Genomic DNA, 21228 nt, shown 5'->3' with positions numbered 1-21228 from the left:
TTCACCCTCGCAAGAAATATGCTCCAGCACCAACAGACCTTTTCACTGTTGCCTGTTTGTACACGCGTATAAGCAGTGGCGCTGGTCTCCGCACATCACAGGAGCTATAAGCAAACTGCTTCTATCACATCATATGCAACACCCAGAATACACGAGGCTGACGCATACCATATTTATATGAAACAGGAATATCAACTGGAGACCTGTGCTTAAGTGACTTGGGATGTAACTGACACCTGAGTATTTCTACTCTATTTTTAACTTGTGATATATTTAGAAATAATCAAGACGTGCATACAAAACAGAAACAAATTATGACCTTATGTTTCTAAGGAACCCAGATGATCTATGCTCCCACCTTCTTCAGTTCTCAATACACTACTCTCGCACCCTACAAGGAGCATCCTATATCGCAGTGAATACTGCGCCAATGATCTGTAATCAACATGTTGCTAAAACGACCTGTTCAGTTCTGGGAGTCTTGTGCAGCTTTCATGCTCGCCAATTTCTAATTGCATTTGATTGTGGACTTCCAAAACTGCCGGTTTATCCTTTAACCACAAAATACATGCTGATTCCAAGGACTTCAAGAATACCAGGCAGAGACAGAACAAATTTCCTGCTTCTGAATAATCTAATTTGCAATCTTAATGGTTATCTTACAGGTTATCACAGCTCTTCTATTAAAAATTAAAAGTGACACCAACTTCAATTTTATTCTTAATAATGCAATCCTGCATAGATCAAAGTTTTTGCGTTAATCTCAAGTCAAACAGTTACAAGAGGCAGGATTTAGCTTAATTTGATGCTTGTTCCTTACTACTGATTTTTTTGGTTTTATTCCCTTAGCTAAGTGAAATGTTGTCCTAATTCTAAAATCAGTAGCTCATTTTACCTTATTTGCAAAGCAACCAAATAGATTAGGAAACACACTAATGTTTACAGACACACAAATAAATGAAGCTATATGGTTTTTTCCTACAATAATTCAGCTACACGCTTTTCTTCTTCAGAGAGCAATGACTGGCTATTTATAGATGGGATCAAATGTCACTCAAGCATACATGGCTACATACAAAGAATATGTGTTTCCAAATCTATAACTTCTGCTCATTTATGACATCTTTATAAACACCAAAAGGCCAGCTTTTTTTTTTTTTTTCCTCTTTTTTTTTTCCTCCATTAAAAACCTGCTGTTCTGGACATCGCAAGTGGCACTTCAGTCTTGACAAGCAGAGCCACAGGTCTCACAGCTAAACCTCCATCTGGACCTAGAAACTAGGTGTTCCTCTGCCTCTCCGGCCCTTCACAGCAAGCTAAGACTATTCCGAGCATGCTAAAGAGATCAAGCTTCACACAAAGCACGGGACAGAAGACCCTTGCATCTGAAACACAAAGGGGAGCGTTTTCATGCGTGATGTGGAACATCTGTACCTGACTCCCTCTCCTTTGAGCAGGGAGGGACTTGAATGTCCCTCTCCCACCTGCCAAATATGAAAGTATGTGGAACATCCTCTATTTAAGAAAAAAATAGTAATAATCAGGTGGAAAATAGTGTGAATTAAGATGAAGCTCATCCACTATGCCTGAAGCATCTCATCTTCCTTGAGACAAAGAACCAAGAAAGCCTCTCCCTCCTCAGTTACTCCCTCTAAATAACTGGTACAAACACCCTCAGGGTTAGGGAAAGCCCGGCTCCTGGTCCTTACCAGGGATGAAACGGGACAGTACCCATTGATAGGGCATAAAAGCGCTTGCCGCAAAAGAGAAAGAGGAGAGAGTAGGGGTTCACCAGAACTCCCAAGATTTCCACGCTGTTACTTCTAAATTCCTGCTCCGATAAACAGTCAGCTTCAATGAAGGTTTTATTTTGCATGTTTCAGCACATCACTCCCCCTTTGCTGACTTAAATCACGTATTTGTCTTCAACAGATAAAACTTCACCTATCAATGTGATTTCCTCAGAGCATAAAGGATTTTTTAAAATAGGAAAGAGCAACCAACACAACAGTAACTACATTGAGCTGTCAGTAGAGCAGTAAATACTGAAAAAGAATCGTCACGTGGTAAGATTTTACACATCAAAAAAGTAACTTATCTATTACACATACTCTGAAGATCTTTTGAGTCCAGGTACGGTATTTTTCAAAAGGAAAAAAAAAAAGTATCTGCTTCAGACCTGGAATCTGCAAAGCTTGTACTGTGTAAGAGAATAAATAAAAATATTCCCTGTCAACAGGAGTCAGCATACACAGTTACATCAGTAGTATCTAAGACAAGAACTACCACGGACATTTCTGCCTAATGTGATTTGCAATAGGACAATTACACCATTTAATATCAGAGTTTAACCATTCTCACTTTTCCAAGTTGCTAGAAACCACTCGTTTAACCAGCAGGTTTTTTTTCCAAATTCCACTTGCACAGACCTTTCTTTTAAAATACCGGAATTCAATCTACAGGGGTGTATTTAAAAAAAAAAAAATCCCAGCATTCAACATTCAAGACCAAATTTTCTTTCAAGCTTTCTACTAGTTTCTACTGCCTACAAGGAGGAAAAAAAAAAAAGTTACTTTTTAAAGCCAATATTTTGCAAAACGAGCAGATAACATTACTGCAAAACTAGGGAGCCTTCCAAGGCATTAACGGTCTTTCGCAAGGGCCTTTTTAGAAAGCCTTGTCATACGCGCACCACGCTTCATCTGGATGAGATTACGTTTTTCGTAGCCTATAAAGAAGCAGGATTCAATAACGGATCATTAAAGGTAACAATGGTAAAAGGTGCGAGAACTACAGCGTCTGAAACGCTGCCAGATCGCTCATTTCTGGGCCGTTGCAGCACAGTTTTCAGGCGAGTTTCCCCCTCTCCACAGGTTGGTTGCCTGTCATCTCCTCTCCGGTAAAGAGTCCCTACCGGTTCCAGTACCGCTCGCCGGGTCTTCCAGGCTCAGACAGAGCCCGTGCGCGCCCCTAATCGTTTCACCTGCGCTCCTGCCCACAGACGGCGGGGAGAGCACGAAGCACAGGTGAACCGCTGAAGCACTGACGCCGCAAAAAGGGGCTTCAGGTGTCTCCCGTTCTCCTCCTCCCCGCGCCAGGCGCCGGCAGGGATGACCGCCCGCTTGCGGAGGTGTGCAGTGGCCTCTGCTGGTGCGCGCACCGCCGCCCAGACCGTCCCGCTCGGACAAGCGGAGCGGACCGCCGCCGCCGCCGCCGCTCGCCTCCCTCGGGCCGCCGGCACCGCCGCGCTGAGGGCGCCCCGCTGCCCCCCCCCGCGGACCCCGGGGGCCACGCGCCCGCCCCAACCATCGCCCCCAGCCGCTCCCTCACAGCCCCGGGCCCGCCGAGCCCGCGACGACGACGACGCCCCCTCGGCGCCCGCCGGCCCCCCCCCCGCCGCTGTCAGGGTCTCGCCCGGCTCCTTACCTGTGAGGAGGCTCTGGGAGCCGCTCCGAGCGGCGGCGCCGGCCGGGTCCGGCTGCCCGAGGAGAAGGGCGATCCAGAGGGAGCCGAGGAGCCGCCGGGCTCTCCCCGCCGCCATCGCTCCGCTCCCCGCGCCCGGCAGCCGGGCACCCAGCGCCAGCCCCTCCCCCGGGGGGGGCTCCTCCTGCCTGCCTGCCTGCCGGCCGGGGCGCGCTCCCCGCTCGTCCGCCGCCGGGCTGCGCCCCTGCGGCACCCCGAGGCAGGCGGCCCTCAGCCGGGCGGCGGGGGCTCACGCAGCCGCCCCGGACGAGCAGCCAGCGAGGGCGAGGCGCGGGCGGCCGGGAGGGAGGGAGCGGCCGCGGCTCACTCCATCGCGGGCCGGTCCCAGCGCCGGGCTCCGCCGCTCCCTCACACGGAGCCAGAGGGGCGCTCGCCGCGCGCTCCTCCCCTCGCTCCCTCCCGCCCACACCCACAACTCCCCCCCCCCCGGCCCGCCCTCTTCCCCCCCCCCAACACGAGCGCGCATGCGCCCGCGCTCTCCACTCCCCGCCTCTCCCGGGGTAGACGGCGGCGCACGCGCTCCCCTCCCTCCCGCCACCACCGCCGACCCCCGCACCAGGTGTGCGCGCGCCCGGCCGCCCGCCACCGCGCCTGCGCGGCGCCCCCGCCCGGGGGGAAGAGGAGGCGGGAACGGGGAGGGGGGAGCGCGCGCGTGTGGTAAAAATATAACTCGCAGAAACTTGTTTTCTTGGGGGGGGGGGGGGAATATCTGTGCTGTTCAATTTGGGACTGTCGGCTTTCGTAATAAGCACGTTTCTCAACGAACCGAAAGATAAATAAATGGGAAGAAAAGCCCGAAGGTACTTTGAAAAGGCAAATGGAAATGTGTTTTCATCCTCCTGGGGGCAATTAGTTTTAGACAGCATTTGCCAATCAAATCCAAATCATTTGAATGCCGCATCACCACCACCAGCCGGATTTAGCCTTACTGTTGGATCCCGTATCCTTACAAAGGACACAGTAAGAGCTATAAATAAATATACATTCCTCCTTCATTAATCATAGGAAGCGTACCCTTGTATTTTTTTCCACCTCAGCTTGTTGCCCACTAAATTACATTTTTACAATGTGCGCGCTATCCTTGCTCATTTTATTATTGACTAATTGAATTGTCTCTTTCAGCACATAAATTATATAGTACCAGGGCTCCAGAAGTGGTAACCGTGAGATAACCGTACCCCTGGGGCACTGCGAGACGTGAAACACAGGTACATCCCCCCAAAATGCCTGTTCGTATTGCAAAATGTTTTAAAACTAGTTTAAAAATCATTTGTGCCAGAAAGAAACAGGCTTTTACACTGGTAGTGACGTTCCTGCCAAGGAACTGAGGACTGATTTCAGGAAAGTTTACCCTGACAGCCTCCGTCCATGTGGCGAGGGTGTCCCTCTGGATGCAGGCACCTCTGTATTCCCGCGAAATCATCCCTGATCCAGCGGGATTTGCAGATTTGTTTATTTAGAGGCTTTTCGGCGAGGCAGACGCTGACACATTTTGCAGTGCACCAAAACGCAGGTGTGCATTTTGCTGCACATGGGGATGCAGAGATGTGTGAGACTAATTAAACATTGACGTGACTACAAAGTATCAGCTAATAGGGGTGTCTGAAGTGTTTCTCATTGTGAAACTTGCTTCATTATTTTATAATTTTGTTTGGTGTTTCTGTCAGGAAATGGGGGGGGTTGTCCTCCGCTAAAAATATCTTGGAGCATTTTCGCAATGAGGAATAATTACCCCCTCAGAAGGATGTTTGGGTTTCTCCATATTATGCTTGCCGAGTTACGCTGATATCTGATACGCCAGAAGGATTACCAGCAACGAACTGTAATTTATACTGAAAATGGAAGTGCTGATTAAAAGGCAGGACTGGTAGTATAATTCCTATTAAAGCTGGTTAGCAATTACCATCATCAAATCCTACCTTCGGTCACTTTCAATAGTGCCAGACTAACCACTGTGCTGAAATTCAGGCATCCAAAGTTCATACCTCGGGTTAAATTACAAACACTTCTTCTTTCGTTCCTTCTGTCGGGGATCTTCGAGTCTGAAAACGAGCACGGTCACTTTGTCAGAGGTGTTCCCTCAAAACCCACCATGAAAACCCCTACCAAACATCCCCCGTTTGTGCTTGGCGGGGGCTTACCCTTACCCGCCCTCCACGGTGCGGTTCTCCAGCAGTTCGGTGCTCTCCCAGCACGCCACAGCCCAAGGCTGTGGGAGTTGGAGCTGGACCTGCAGTTCCAGTTCCCGGCTGCTCTGGACCATGCCAAGTCTGAAGGTAGGAAAGGGCAAGCGGGGAACCTGTCCTTCCAGTCCTCTTGGGAAACGCCGAGCAGGAAGCTCCTTGAGTAACGCGCGGTGGGGACGAGAACTGGATCGGGGACGAGTAAGTTGGCAGGCGCAGAGGGTCTGGAGAAAGACAGGTTCTTCGGGGTGGCGAAAGGGAACGGGGAGTTGGAAGAGGAAACTCCGTCTGCCTGGAAGGAGGGATAAAGCAAAGCTCCTAAGCAAGAGTCTGGAAGCCAGCCTGTTGGGAGAAGACTTGAAAACAGACTGGGAATGGGAGAAAATTCCCGGAATAAGCCCGTGCGACCCAGGAGGACCGGGGCTATCAAGACCAGCCCGTTATCTGGCTAAGGGCTGATGGAGAACTTGCTGGGCAAAAGGGATCAGACGGGGAAGCTGGAGCGGGGTGAGGGAGGAAGACATGCGACCCTGAGGTTTGGTGTGGGATGCAGCAAGGGCGACGAGGGAATTCACTAGAGACAGTGATGTAGAAGTGGGAACGACAAGAGGCTGAGGAAGAGAGGCAGAGCAGAAAGGTGGGGATTTAGGAAGGGGAATGAAGACCACCTGGACAACTATCATGTCTCTGCTGGCAGCAAGTATCTGAAATACACTGAGAACGCACCTCGTCCCCTTCGTTACGAAATAGCGGAATAAAGGCTGCCAGTGCAAAAGGGTAAGCCTGGCTTGGATGCTGAACTAATGTCAAGGAATCAAGATAAGTGCCTAAACAACTTGCAATTAATTTACCCTAAAAAATCAAACGTAGGCATTTTATGTACCTTGCGAGGAACTGCGGGGAAGGCAAGCACGGCGCTGTGGCTAAGGTGGATGACTGCTGCTCCAGGACAGAGCTTCAGCCTCAGGACTCCTACGGGATGCAAAGCACAGTGCCTGAAACGAGACTTCACAACCAGGCGCTAATTGTGCAGTCTTCACTTCCTACGTGCCTGATCTGACATTTTGAAGTCTGATTTGCAGAAGTGAAGAGCACTTGCAGATACATCTGCAATAAATGAGAATTTATTAAACTTTTGAATAAATTAGGTGCTTTGCCATTTTCTATTTTCTGACAAAATCAGGCCATGAGCATTTCTAATTGGTTATCTAAAATTAAAAGATATTTTTTACTATTCTGTCTGTATGCTTAAGTTCCTCATCCGTAAAATAAGGGTAACACCAGTTCTCACAACAGCATTGAGAAAATGAATTAGAGTTTGTGAAGCACTTGGATACCATAGTGATGAGTACCATGGAAAAGCCCAGGAGAAAATGAATAAATCTGTCTTCAGAACAATATTTGAATAGTGCGCAGTAAATAAAGCATGGGCCACATAGTGAACAGCGAGGAGAAAATAAAATTATTACTTAGTGAGCACAGTCTATTTTGTACAATGAGTGAGGCTGGGAACCTGTCAAAAGAACAGCATGTGATCTAATTACAATTAAATAGTGTATCATAATGCAAATGCACAAAAGGGACAAATTACAGTTGCACAGGCCACCTTAATGTCGGCATTTCTAAACTTTTAAACTCTTGAATTAAACAAAAAACCCACACCACCTTTAGATTGCAAACATGTAATATACGTGTATAAAAGATTCCCTCACCCTTTAATAGTTGGAGACAACATATTTACCTCATCTACCTCAGCCACTGCTACACAGTTGAGTGGAAAAAGTGTTTTTCTCCTCTTGGAGATGTCTCGGCCTTACAGCCAAGATTTCACACTGTCATTCACACACTGACGTTGTACAGTTTTAAATTCAAAATTTACCTTCTTTGGAAGTCCATGCATGATCATTGGAGATAGACAGTATTCTCCAGAGAGGGATCCAGAGAAGGACCTTAATTTCAGTGATTAAAATTTTGTCTTTTGCTTGAGGTGCTTCATATTTCAAACCAGCCTGCTGGTTTTTGGTGCAGAAGCAAGGTTATGGAACAATGACAACTTCACTGATCTCTTGCGACTTCCTCAGTCCAAGGCTAGCACTGAGCCTTTGTGACTCCAGCTGAGATTTGGAGCCGCTTCAGAGCTGCTGCAAATTGCACTGGGTTATCTGTTGCCCACAAGAAGGGTGATAAAATTAGGATTCGACTGTTCAGTGACTCTCTGGTTGTGTCCATTTTTCTGATCATGATTTCTCTATTGCTTAGCAGGATGTGAGGTGACACTGAATAGTTACACCAATTTATTGTTATCCAGAGAATTTTCTGTTACTGGGCATCCTCTAGCAAGCAGCTGGTTAAGGCAATTTTGGGATAAGAAGGGGCTGCAGCACAAATAAAGACCTGGCTCATTAAGTTGAAGACTTACACCTATGAGATACTGACCTTCCGTTTAATCTGCTGTGCTGCCATCCGCAGATGACTTTCTGGCAATAATGACCTGTCTGATTATTCCTGCATAGGTCTCCACACTGATCCCAGCACCGCAGTGCCCAGCGAGGTATGCTGTCTTTCATCATTCAGTAGGGACTAGATTATTTTTTGTTATTATTATTGTTTTTCATATTGGTCACAGATGTGGTTTTGCAAACTGCTCCAAGGCTAAAAGTCATCCTCCTGACTTTGCAGAGCAAATTCTAGGTTAGCGGGCCATTTGCCAGAAATCCTCTAACCCCAGCACATATTTATGTCATTCCTGATGTCAACAACAGCTAAACAATTCCAACTCCTCGCTGGAGTCAGGGAGGGTCATAAATGGAGGTAGACCTTCCAATAACTAAGGTTAGTTCCCTGGGAAGTTTGAGAGGAAGATGGAGCTCCTTTGCTTGAGTCACTGTTTAACAGTCTGAAATATGAGCAGAGCAGTTGGTGTGAAATGCTTTTAAAGGCTTCAGTCACTGAGCGGCAGGACTGTTGAGGTCTAATCCAATGTTTGTTTATTTAGGGATTTCAGATGTAGATAGAGGGAACCTAGAATCCAAAATGCAGGTTTTACTGAATCCAAGCCACGCTTTAAAGGAAAAGAATCATTTATTTGCTATCAGAATGTGCAAAATGATGTGGGATGTGGCTGTCTGGGCATTCAGAAGGAGAGAAATCCAGGTAAGCCCCAAAGGGAAAGCCTGATGTTATTGCAGTCAACGGGATTTTTGCCATCCATTTAACCAGAGTGAGGTTTCATCTCTGGAAGCCTGTCATGGGATGACACTGTGCCACAGGTATTCACAATGTTATCAGTGACACTTAGTTTGGTATTTTTCTCTGTTTTAGTAGTTTTCATATAGTCGTTGTTCTCAGGTGAGATCACTACTGGAGACACACTGGTAATTGAGCCTCCATTCTTCTTCGCCACTGGCAATGCCCTCACTTTTCCAGTGTCCCGCTTCTCACTGAGGTACTGTAACTCATCTTTGGACTGAAAGACTTTTTGCACATCCAGTAAGAGAAGAGACAGATGGTCCATGCCCTCTTGTGTGAACAGGATCAGCCTCCTCCGCAGCTTAAAAACCACATAAGCCAGACGATGATTCCAGGTGGTGTTTATCCCAAAGCATTTCCAACAATCCCACAAGAATGTTAATTACTGACACCAACAATCTTGTTCTCATTCATATAATGGGAGTGCCTAAAGGTCTTACCTGAGGTTGGGTCCTATTGTATTAGACACCGTGGGATCACACAACAAAAGCAAGTCCTTTCCCCAGAGATGTTACAGTCTAGAAGGTTAGCCCAGCAGGAAATTAGAAGGAAAGCAGAACCACGGAAAGGTGTCGTGAGTCACCAAAGGTAGTGCAGCAGTTCCGCATTTCACATCTCCCGAGTCCTAGTGCTTCAGTGCTATGTAAACACTATCACATTTTCTCCTGATGTCTGTGCCAGCAAAGGCAGGGAAGTGAGAGTGCAGCAGCCTGAGAGCAATTCAAAACAGAGAGGAAAAAAGTGGAGAGGAGAAAGGCTAAAAACAAAAGGAAGATAATTGATACTTAGCACATAGAAACAGTCATTCCCTCTGGGCTTGGGAAATCAAAGAAACAATCTTAGACCAGGAACAGAGGATGCCTGGAAAATATACAGTCCATTGCTCTTGGTGATCTCAGCACACTTTACAGATACTAATCAAACCTCACCTCTGCCTGGTGTGGAAAGTTACTAACAGCAGCATCGCCCTGTCCCTTTTTTGGCTACGGGCACTGTCGTCTCTCTCCCGCTCTGGGACCTATCTACTGGTCAGGGGATTGATGACCTGCATTTGTGAAGTCCTGGAAATGGAAAGAAAAAGCCATGTTACCTGCCTGAGATACAAATGGATCAGCCAGAGTTAGATGAGCAAGTCTTATGCATAAAACTTGAGACTAGATAGATTCGACTGTTGTGTCAACACCTACAACTCCCACAAGTGTCCTTTGCTGTTGGCAGTCAGTCATGGCTGGCTTGTATCTCAGACTACTACTTTAGGTGTTTAAAAGTGAATATACATATATAATGATTCCAGGAGCCCCTGTTTGAAAATAGTGGCTAAAGTATCCCTCTTCTTTAAATGGCAGAAACTGGAGGCACTGAGTAGTTTTAGAACCTTGTGACAGAATAGTAAATATGAACAAAATTACCTTAGACAACTAATTTAACAGTTCAAAAACAGTGGCACCCATCGTTACTATGATGTAGTGAAGACAGGGATGATGATCTGCAGAAACAGGAAAGAATACTGACATTGGGCAATAGGTTGGGACAGGGACAGAGTCCTGTTTGCTGTAATAAGCAACTGTCTTGTTCATACACTTCTCAGGCAGCCCTTTAAAATTAGAGTTTTGGGTCTGCTTCCTCCTACTGGAATGCGCCTCAAAACCTCATCACCCTTTCAAATGCTGTGAAGGAATTTCCTACAAATATAATGGATTTTCATGGAATAAATATGAGACTTCTTCATTTTTACCATGTCATCTGAAAAAGGGACAAGCTCAAACAGTTGTAAAATTCAACTTTTCAGAACAGGTCTTCAGGTTCATGTATCAGATACTTTGAAGAGCTTACTGTGCGGTTTCAGATGTAAATTTAGCTATGCATAAAAGTGCAGGGACCTAATTTGACTCTATCCAATAAGTTAAATATCTTGCTACCAATACCATAAAGCAACAGATCCAAGACCTCATTTAGACAGGGTTTCCACTCCCCAAGCTCATAAGGTGCCACTGAAGGATGCCCAGCGTCCTGGAGGACTTGTCTTTTGCCAGTGACCTCCTGCCACTTGATCTGTGCATCATGATCACGGTGTCTCTCAAAGCATCCTCCTGCCACGAAAGGCAGGTGCTCATGCTGCAGCACCTGGGCGTGCTGCAAAAGTCCGGACAAGACCTTGGTTAGCTGTCAGCTGTCAGCTAAGAGCATGGGGGTCTCTTTTCAGAGACCAACAACAGTGATACAGCCCTGATTTGCTAAGGAGAGAAACAAGCTCCTGTTCCCAGCAGTTTCTAGTTTGAAAGCAGAGCTATGCCTTGAATCATTCTGCATAAATTTTATTTTTAAATCATTTCTAGCCTCTTGCAAATTTTAAGCATCTCCAAAAGCAGGGCAAATTTGCCAACATTTCTTCCTAGTTTTCAGCAGTCCAACTTCTTACCTCCATTAGTGCTGTCTGAATCTTTCTCAGATGCAGGATTGAGGAATTTGGAGACACAAGGACAGTTTAAAAAGAAAAGAATACATTTCGTGCTGAGGAATGGTACTGCGCTGACAGCTCTCGCAGATAAAACGTGGGTAGCCTTCAAATAGGTAGTGTGTTTTACTCGCTAAAGCTGTCAATCTGGCACTTTTCACAGACATTAATTTTACTTTCTTTTTTTGTTTAAACATCCCTTCAGGGCAACAGTTCTGGAAAAACAGCACCATTCTCCCACCTCTCCATGCTCCTCCCAGGGGACTGCTGATCAAAGCCACGAGAGCAAAACATGCAACTCTGATGGGATATGAAATGTGGGTGATCATGCCATGAACCCTGGTATCTTCCTGACAGGTACGCTGCACATTAAGCACATCAGGATCTCTACGTCTGCTGTCACGATGTGGTTTTACCACGTGTTTTTATTTCCTTAGTACCTGAATGGCAGCTTTAGAAATCAAATTACAGTCTGAGTGCTACAGGCTGCAGCCCCCTGACTGAGCCACTAAATCAGACTAATTGAAACAACAAATATGCCTGAATAGCAGTTCCTTAAGAAAATGTTGCCCTTACAACATGCCACCTTTACTTCTAACATAACTTGACTGGACTTACTGACTGCTTGGTATTTCTGCTACTGCAGATTCTAAGAAATATGAAATGAGTTTCAAAGAGGTCACAATGTGACTTTGTGTCCAAGTGAGGCACAAAGACATTCAGAGATACTAAATGGAGCAGAGGGAACTGCAGAAAACTAAAGGTTGCTAGTTCATACCGACAGAGATCAGTCCTTTTTGAACATCACTGCCCATTGAGCAGTATGGTCCGAAAAGAGGTGAAGGTGCTAATCCACCTTCTAGTGAACAGGTACCACCACACTGTATATGTTGCCCAGGCTGTTGCTTCACCTACCTCCCCCTCCACTAATACACATTTTTGAGGGGATGCTCTTAGAAGGACCAAAGGTTGAAATGGTATATCCTCCTTCAGTGCAGTGGGAGGTACGTGCTTGCAGGGCCATCTGGGAGGAAAATACTCTTATGCTATACAGGCAATGGACATTTTGCATAAAAGCAAGATGCCTTCACATTCCCAAAGAAATCCAGCTAAAAAGAATTACTACCAAAAACTGGAGAGAATTTAGATGCTTGGAACAAAATTACATTGCTAAAAATGGGGAATTGGTAGAGAAAGAGGTTAAGGCTATCAGAAGTACCCTTCATTTCTGAAAGTACAGAAGTGTATGTATTCAACAAGAAATCCATTTCTCAAAAAGACTCTCATTCCATGTTCAAAAACCTACGGTGAGGTCTGAGAAGAAATTGAGGTTTATGTCTATATCATCTGGAATGAACATTTACATTCTATGAAGAAAAGAAATGGCATTTTTCGGATGCAAGCCCTGTGAGGCAAGTAACAAATAAGATATATTTCACAGAGGAAGAAAAGCATTCTCACAAACCTAATGTTTTTTCTAGCCCCAAATGGCTGCAATCTGCCTCTAAAACCCTCTTTCAGGCTGACACTTGCTTCACGATCTGTTAGTTTTGTCTAAACCATCCTTTCAAATGGTAGTCCAGCTTTTTCCTTCTGACCTTTAGCCCACTCACCAGATATCAGGTAGCACTCATCTGGTCCTCTGGGGTTGTCATCGCAGTATCCACAGTAGGCCACTACTTCTCACGCTGCCAGGTCATGCTAGGAAGTAATACTTTTGGAGAAGGCAGCATAGGGGAAGACAAGGAATAGTATTACTGACATGCTTTTGATGTTTACTGCTACTACTGCTGTTAATGTGTGTTTTTACTAAAGAGCAGAGCTCATGTATTATGCTTAGCTTAAAAAGAAAGCTGTAAAAAGTACCAGTGAAAGACATCAGGAAGAAAAACCTCACATAACACTCCTATTTTCTTATGCTCTCTCTCTTTTTTTTTTTTTTTTTTAAGTATTGCATCCAATTTCTGGCAAATGTCATAGTCCATGGGGTATGGTGCCTCCAGAAGACTCTCAAAGCACACGCTGTGCACAGGCTCCTGTTGCAGGAAGTGAGCAGTGAGAACTCTGACACTGAGCAAGGCAAATACCTCACTGTGAGCAATTTCCAAACCAGAAAGATGAAGAAGTTAGTCTTGATCCTGGCTACAGTCCTGACACATGAAAAGTTTTACTAATTTTCAGCTAATGCAGGTGAACGATGCCATGTTAGAAATGACAAAGCTAAGAAATCTTGCACTTCACCTAAAAATGACAGGTATGATGTATGTAAAGAAGGACTAAGCACAGAAAGCTCTGTGATTCTCTCACCTGAATAGCTTATTTGCAGTGTTGAAAGGCTAACTGAACTCAGATAAGAGATCAGTGTGGACAAAATCCCCATTTGGAGTATTTTGTGGGCCCAGGGTGGGTGGGGTGACACTGCAGCAGAAGGTAAGCAAACCACAGCCTGAAAGATAAATGGATATTAATTAATTATAAGTTGTACACCAACTTATGCAGTGCTAGGAACTTAATTAACTCCCCCCCCAAAAGCTACAAGCAGACTCTTGAAATTGGGCAGTGAGTGAACCACCCCAAGTCAGCACTTACAGTGGGGATCTTCCCTCTGACCAAAGGAACCCATTGTTAAATGTATGGGGAAACAACAGACAGCAAAAGGGATGGTCTGAAAAATTAGCAGCATGTATACTTGTGTTGAAAAGCCTTGTTCACATTAGAAGAACACCTTCAGCAGGGAATGAAGATTTAAAAAAAAAACCAAAAAAAAAACCAGGGAAGCCTGCACAGGATGCTAAGTAAACCTGAATAAAGCACACCCATCCTAAAGCTCATCTCCCATATCAAATTTTTAGGTGGAGTATAGCAGACACTAGCAGAAGGGGTGAAAAGGCTTGCAGCTCTGTGAAAGGTAAGAGGAAATGCAGAACTGACAGCAAGCGGACACTCATGAGTCACCAGAGAACAGGGAAAAAATGCAACCCTTTGTGATTACAGTTAAGCACAAATAAATATGTAGGAAAAGAACAGTTTCTATTTCCTGCAAGGAGTAAAGTTTGGGGGGAAATGGCCTATGCCAAATATTTTTCTCTGCTGGAGGCATCAGCAGGGTTCTGACAGGCACGTTAGGAAAACAGACCATACGTTTGTGCATATTCAACAGCCCCTATGGGAGACATAATTTTCTCAGGCTGCCGTTTGGGTTGTGTTTGGCACTTGAACTGTTTCATGGGCTTTGATAGCCTAGGATCTGGGTAGATGATGTTTTGTTCGGAGGGAAAAGAGTAGAAGCACATGACCAAAAGCTCTGATCAGCTTTTGAAAGACCCAGACCAGCAGAGCTCAACCAACAAAACTCCTTTGTAATGGAAATGCCATACCTAGGCATGAAATTAGAAAAGCAATGTGTACAAGCAGATTACAATAAGATTGAAGTCATCCCCAGTATTCCTGCTCCAGCAGAAAATGATGCAAAGTTAAGATACCTTTGAGTAGTGAACTGTCTAGCCAATTTAGCTGCCCAAGCAATCAATGATGGATCTTTATGTGCAGGAGTGTTCAGTAGACCTAACATACAGATCTTAACAGGGAAACTGAAAGGAGCTAATTAATAGCCCCAGATAAACAGAATTAAGTGCAAAACTGGACATAGATCTTTACAGACTGGTGCTTACTGAGCTGAATGCTCTCCTTGCACTCTCACTAGCGCTTATGACCCTAGTGAGGCATAAAGATTAATGCTTATACGAAAAAGCATTTGCTTTCCACTTTTTGTAAAGCACTTGTAGGCTGTCTACTTGAATGTTTTGTTTGGTTTCAATTAGAGATAGTATTAGTCTTTACTTACAGTCTTAGCTGGGTGTAGTTTTGCTCTCCCCTGTCCCATTCCAGAAGAGCCTAAAGTGACACCTTTCTATCCTCACTGCTACAATTGCTAGGAAGTGAATTCGATAAGTCACTCTGTTTACACTCCAAATTGACCAGCTCTATTCACATCAGCGGGGTTGCCCTGTTTGCAATGCAGTTTGAAACCCTCCAGTGCCCTGAACTCCAGAGAAGTAATGACTGTTATTCAGAGTTAACACACAAATCACAGGGCAGGTGGGAGATGTTGAAAAGTCATGCAAATTCTCTTTGTTCCCAGGAGCTGCAGCATAAGTGGCCTCATAGGAGCTTAAGGAGGAGTTTCAAGGCTATCCTTGAACGTGGGATGCTTCCTGGGGCATCACAAATGCCAAAGAAACTTAACTGTTTTGCTAATTACTACTGCTGTAGTGTGCAAAGGGGACACCAAAGAGTAGAGCCTCTGCCATGAAGGCAAACACTTCAGTAAGCTGAATACACTAAACAGCCCAAAATAATCAACCTGCACAGGCCAGGTCGGTGTGTAAGTAATGAGTCTCTGAAGATGTGTACGCTGAGACAACACCTAGAGAGGCAGCATCTTCCTGTTTGACTCCACTCGCTTTCTTAATTAAGCTTCTGTAATCATAGAGCAATAGGAAAAAGCTGGCTCCCTTTGGAGAAATATCACTGCGGTGCAGAAGTGGATAATGTGCATTTTCCACCAAGGCCTATCTAGTAGTAGGAAGGGGACCCCAACCCTCACTATATACCCACAGAAGGTAAGGGCAATGTACTAGGGTTCATTTGGCCTTTTCTAGAAAAGGTAAAAAGATGTGAATTTACTTTGAGGACTGGGACTGCACATGCTGTTTTGCAGTCATGCACAGGGTACCTACCAGCACAGATGGGCAGGCCGCTGGAAGCAGCTACTGCCCTCCTCCACCAGACCAGTTTATTTTGACCCAAATATTTTAGGAAGAAATCCCAGTCAGTCTTGCCAGCAGGTCAGCAGAAAAGGTCTGTCTGGGAAGACATACCCCCAAATGCCTTTGAGAAAGCACAGAAAGAAGTTAAACACTGAAAATTAAGTGTCTGCCATGCATAGGCAGCTCCTGCAGCAGGGAAAGCTGAGAGCAGGTTTTTCAGGATCATGACTTTGGACTGAGGTGCCTGAATTCTGTGCAAATTTCACTTCAGACATCTGCTTGGATCTAGCTTTAAATCTCCCTTTATTCCTGTGGAGAACTGCAATACTTCCATGGTGTTTCACAGTGTCACTGTTAAACTCGGTAATCCCTCTTCAAGACCTAGGGGTGGAAGGTCCTGCACAAAAAAAGCTTTTATTTTATAACTAAAAGTAAGGTAAAAGAGGACATCAAATAACAGAGTCAGCCTAAAGGCACTGAGAGGATTCAGAGAGATGTAATATGCTTGAGAAAGGTAAATCTTGGTCTCGAGGGCTGCAGCTGATCTTGGGCCCCTCACCTCAGCGGACACAGCTGCCTTGGTGCTGCACAGCTACATGTGTTGTTCTTCAAGCGAGGTCTCTTGGCTCCAGTTTCTCTGAGGTGCCATTCTATATGGAAGCTAAAGATCATTAAAATCTTCCAGAGGACAACCATGAGATCCAGCCAACATTCCTCCCTTCAACAAATAAAACAGTTTCTAGCTTAGGCGGCTCTGTGAATTATTGCAGAGCACATAATAGTCCCTATATTTGCCTACACAATCACTGCGCTCCCCAGATCTAACTCATTAGTGTGCTTAGCGAAGCGCTTTGAACTGCCTCAAGCATGAAAAGCACCATATAAGAACAAATTTTATTCTCATAAAAAGGTATTAAGGCAAGTTAGAGGCACTATTGACGCACATGATATGTTATAATTGGCAAATGTTCACAAAGGCAAAATCCAGCTTTGTGCATCAAGCTGGAGGGTACCTGTGTGCACACCAAGTCTGTCTGAGTGCATCCTCTCCTCTGCCCTGCAGCGCTCCCAGCTCCCACAGACAAGCTGGCTGGTTGAGAGCCCCGACTTCCTAAACACAGCCCTTTCACTTAGGATGAGAAGCGGGACTCTGCTTGACCTGATTTTAAAGGGAGACATGAACCCCGCTGGGTAGTAGCTGGCATTATCCAGCTGCACCTCGGTCTTTCCTGACTCATCATTCCCCCACAATCATTTCTGTCACCATCGCAACACAACCCAACACCCCCAAGGATCACAACTGCATCCCTGCACCTTAACTGGAGCATGTGCCACCCTTTCCACCCCTGTCAACACCGCTCCACTGTGACCTGCAGCACCCTCTGTTGCTCCCTTCCCGGAGTTCACCCAGCTCACCCTCCCTACCAGGACTATTCCTTTCCCATTTCAGCTACTGTCTTCCCAAAAGCTATCGGGGCACCACCATTATGGCAGTCTGTCCTGGTCTGGACTCTCATTCCCTGCTTGTTAGTCTTGCCAAATTTGTTTATTTCCAAAATATTATCTGTGAAATGGAGGGACGCTGTAGGTAGAGAACTGAGATAGCTGAAGTCCTTCTTCCTAGGAATAGGTAGAACTCAAATAGCTTCTAGTGACCCAGAAGCCCTGGTAAATAAAATAATATTTGGAAGTGTCAGGTCATTAATCTACACGAAAGTCTTTCTAGCAGTGCTGTGCTTAAGGATGTTATCAGAGAAGCCAGGAATGTTCTTGGGGTTGGAGGGTAGTGGGCAGAACATTTTTTGCAGGCTCACACAAAAATGTTCGGTTGTCCCAAGCCAATGTCATGTCCCAGAAGGACACCAGAGTCAGCACTTTCACTGCTGTAATTACCAGCAACCGAGATAAATACATTAAATATTAATGGAATATTGAGAAATAACAAAAACTAATATAGAAACCACAATGGTATGTGCTCGCAGGCACATGTGCGTGCATGTGTGTGCAGTCTGTCCAATGGACTCGTGATCATCCAAGATCCTGGCTCACAAGTTACATTCAATCCCTGAAACTTTCCACTGTCTTGAATTCCTTCCGTAAAAAGGAAGTCTCATGGCCCATTTTAAAGCTCTAACAGCTTCATTTTTACTAGAAAGCACACTACTTTTCAGGACATTTGAGCTCAGTTTCTCTTCTGAACTAACAGGTATTTGGAAAGCTGAAGAGATTGTGCGATCATTCTGGAAGAGAAAACTGTGTCCCCCCATGATACGCTTTGTACTCACAAACCTGCCTTGAAGACTCACGGTCCATCATGCAGCCTTAAGTCTTAAGAGCAGGTGATGGAAAGAGTGAGCGGAAACGTCCGAAAACCTGAAGTGCTCGAGGCTTCCTATGCTATGGAACTGAGGAAGGGGGAAAGCACGTGCAGTGGCACCTTCTCCAAAGGCTGCACACTGAGATCCCAAATCACTTCTTATTCCAGCACTCAGGAACTCAGTGGAGTCAGTGCCTTGGGATTTAACTCACAACAAACCTACACATAAACAATCCGCATGTAGGGAGACACCTGCAAGAATCTGACCATGAGATGCAACACGGGGCCCAGTGCAGCAGCCATGTCGAGGGTCAACATTTCTAAAGAAAGGATCTGGTGCATGCAGTATCTCTGTGGTCAAGCATACAGGAAACATTGCTTGAGAGCTTTTGCTTCAAGTGTGCACTAAAAGGTTTTTTGTATTTCTCAGTCTGGTTAAATTTTCTTGGCTGCCCTCCACTCTGCCCACAAAGTGCTGCTGGAAAAGGAGGAAACTCTTACTCGCGTGCACAAAGATTGGGAGTTTTCTTCCTCCACACAATGATGAACTGTTCAATGGAAGTTTAATCCAACAGGTCCCTTGCTGTGTGTCCAGCAGCCTGGTCACCACTGCTTTCGCTGAGCACAAATCCAGTGGAGTGAGCTTGGTGTTAGTAAATAGGAAGAGACCTGGTCTGATGATGTGCTCACATAGCTTCATTTTTAGATCTTTCCTGATGGAAGAAATTGAGAACCAAAGATGTTCCACCAAACCTACTTATCCAATTACTGGAGCACTTTGAAAGTGTGATATGGATCAGTCTAACACCCCAAGCTTCTCCCAGAAGAGAATATGAGTGTGCAGACACTGCACTTTTGGGAAGCATCAAGAACCAGACAGATTAGCTTTGTGGCTTTTGTTAGTTGGTTCTGACTTGCTTTTGACTACTTGCCTGCTCACTATTAACACCCCATGGTGCAGTTGTGTTTGACATCCCTATAACAAACCCTGATTTATATGGCCTCACACAATTCCTCCTCCTTTGTGTGGCCTTGAGAACAGCATAAGAGGCATATTAAAATGGAACCCATTTAAATCAGTCACTACCAAAGGAGCAGACATCTTCAAAGAGCGTTATCTTTGTGAATCAGACTTCACCCTTCCTGAATAATCAGGTTTTTTTAATGAAATGTAGCTTTGGGGTTTGGCAGAAGCAGACAACTACTCTAGTGAGCAGACTTAAAAAAAGGTGAAAGCATTACTGAGATTCACAGAGCTACAGAATAAAAGAGAGAAAAGATTCAGAGAAAAATCAAATGTGCTACATTCATCACTCAATCATTCAATTACAAGTATTTGAGCAGCTGTCCAGTGAAAGGAATTCAAGCTCCCTATTTTACAGCACATCTCTGAACATCTCTGATGCTTTTCTACATGGCAATGCAGCAGATGAGCTGTACTCCTTTCTATACCCACTGCCCATAGCAAATCTGCAAACCACTGTCATTGATGCTCACTAATGTAGGATCCATGTCATAATATACTCTGCCTCCAAAGCATGTCCACTACTTAACGCACTGCTTGCTTTAGGAATGTGGTTTTTCTTTGGTATGATGTGAACACAATGATTATGTGCTGCATGTGCCGCATGTGCCAAATAGGCAGGGCTGGGTGGGGAAAGAGAAGGCAGGCTTCAGCTCAGAAATGACAGTACCTATTTTTGGCTCCTGAAACCAAGCTGTGCTGCTCCCACTCTGTTCTGATGATCCAACACGTATCATTCTAGATGTCATCAATCCCAAGCAGTCACAACAGTTTGGGGTGCTGGGCTTCAGCATCCTGGGGGAGGGAAGATAAGGAGCAATTTTTCTGAAGTCTGTGGCAGGAACAAAGTGTATCATGGTAACTGTTATTTTATTATTAATATTTAGATGAGCTTATTTTTCAGTCTGAACATATCATTACAACACAGGAGATACATACCTGGCTCTTCCCTCTCTGACAACCCTCCACCAGAATGCAGCAGAACGTTCCCTTCCCTGAAACATCTTCCTGTTGGACAACCATGGTGATTTTTCAAGATCTGGTTAAACACATTGCAGGACCAAATGCCCTTTTGCTCCCTGCTGCCTGGGACACATAGAATATGGTCTAACTGGAGTAAATTCATGTCCCAAGTCTGTTTTCCATAACTACAGTGTTTACTGGGGGTTGCAGAGTATTTTCAAAACACTCCCAAGCGCTACAGTCCCCACTTCCCTTAGAGATCTGGCCTGCAAGCAGTTTACCACACATCTGCTTTGCAGTAAGAACTCTCTGCATGCTTTTAACACCTACAACCAGTGTAAGATAGGGTTGGCTTAGCCCTCCCCCAACAGGCCCCCAGTCATAACTTATTCACGTACCAGAATCCTCAGACAGCACAAGCCAAAGTCTCTGCTCATATCACCTGCTGTAGGTACCCTCGGGAGGTTGTCACAGCTTCCCCTCTTCATGGCTTTGCAGGGAGGCAGTGCAGGGCAGCCCTGTGAAGGAGAGAGTCCAAATTCTCCCTTGAAACTCAACACTTTTAACCTGGGCACCTCTCTTCATGGCTGAAGGGGCTCCCCACAGCCACACCACCTTCTCCCTCATGCCACCAGCAGCCTGTTCCTGCCTGGCACCATCCACTCAGTCCTGTTCATACAACTGTTAGTGGAGTGGTGAGAGAAATCCAAATGGGAAACTGTTTAGGATACGGCCCCACAGCTATCTGCACAGACAGGGAAGACAAGGCGGAGAGTGAAGAAGAG

General features: G+C 45.4%; 1 protein-coding gene and 1 long non-coding RNA gene across 10 annotated transcripts in view; both read right to left on the bottom strand.

Moving 5' to 3' along the window:
* Positions 1 to 3877, bottom strand: part of NEO1 (neogenin 1) — a 221664-nt gene extending 217787 nt beyond the window's left edge. For 5 of the 9 annotated variants that reach the window (XM_069797773.1, XM_069797775.1, XM_069797776.1 and 2 more), the window contains exon 1: positions 3427 to 3876. In XM_069797773.1, coding sequence (XP_069653874.1) covers positions 3427 to 3541 — 115 coding nt within the window. In that variant the 5' untranslated portion in view covers positions 3542 to 3876. Of the gene's footprint in view, positions 1 to 3426 lie in introns of all 9 variants that reach the window. The other 4 variants (XM_069797777.1, XM_069797781.1, XM_069797782.1 and 1 more) reach the window with 2 other exon arrangements.
* A 1045-nt stretch (positions 3878 to 4922) lies between these two features.
* LOC138687981 (uncharacterized) overlaps positions 4923 to 21228 on the bottom strand; it is a 37287-nt gene continuing 20981 nt past the window's right edge. Inside the window, exons 12-20 of the long non-coding RNA XR_011327018.1 lie at positions 20842 to 20961; positions 20420 to 20488; positions 20151 to 20275; positions 13678 to 13816; positions 12984 to 13084; positions 9356 to 9976; positions 6550 to 6638; positions 5631 to 5958; positions 4923 to 5525 (exon numbers count right to left, since the gene is read on the bottom strand). This is a non-coding gene — a long non-coding RNA (uncharacterized lncRNA). The remainder of the gene's footprint in view (positions 5526 to 5630; positions 5959 to 6549; positions 6639 to 9355; positions 9977 to 12983; positions 13085 to 13677; positions 13817 to 20150; positions 20276 to 20419; positions 20489 to 20841; positions 20962 to 21228) is intronic.

The sequence above is a fragment of the Haliaeetus albicilla genome, chromosome 12 (assembly GCF_947461875.1).
Source record: "Haliaeetus albicilla chromosome 12, bHalAlb1.1, whole genome shotgun sequence".
Taxonomy (NCBI): domain Eukaryota; kingdom Metazoa; phylum Chordata; class Aves; order Accipitriformes; family Accipitridae; genus Haliaeetus; species Haliaeetus albicilla.
This window is presented reverse-complemented; position numbering and strand designations above follow the sequence as displayed.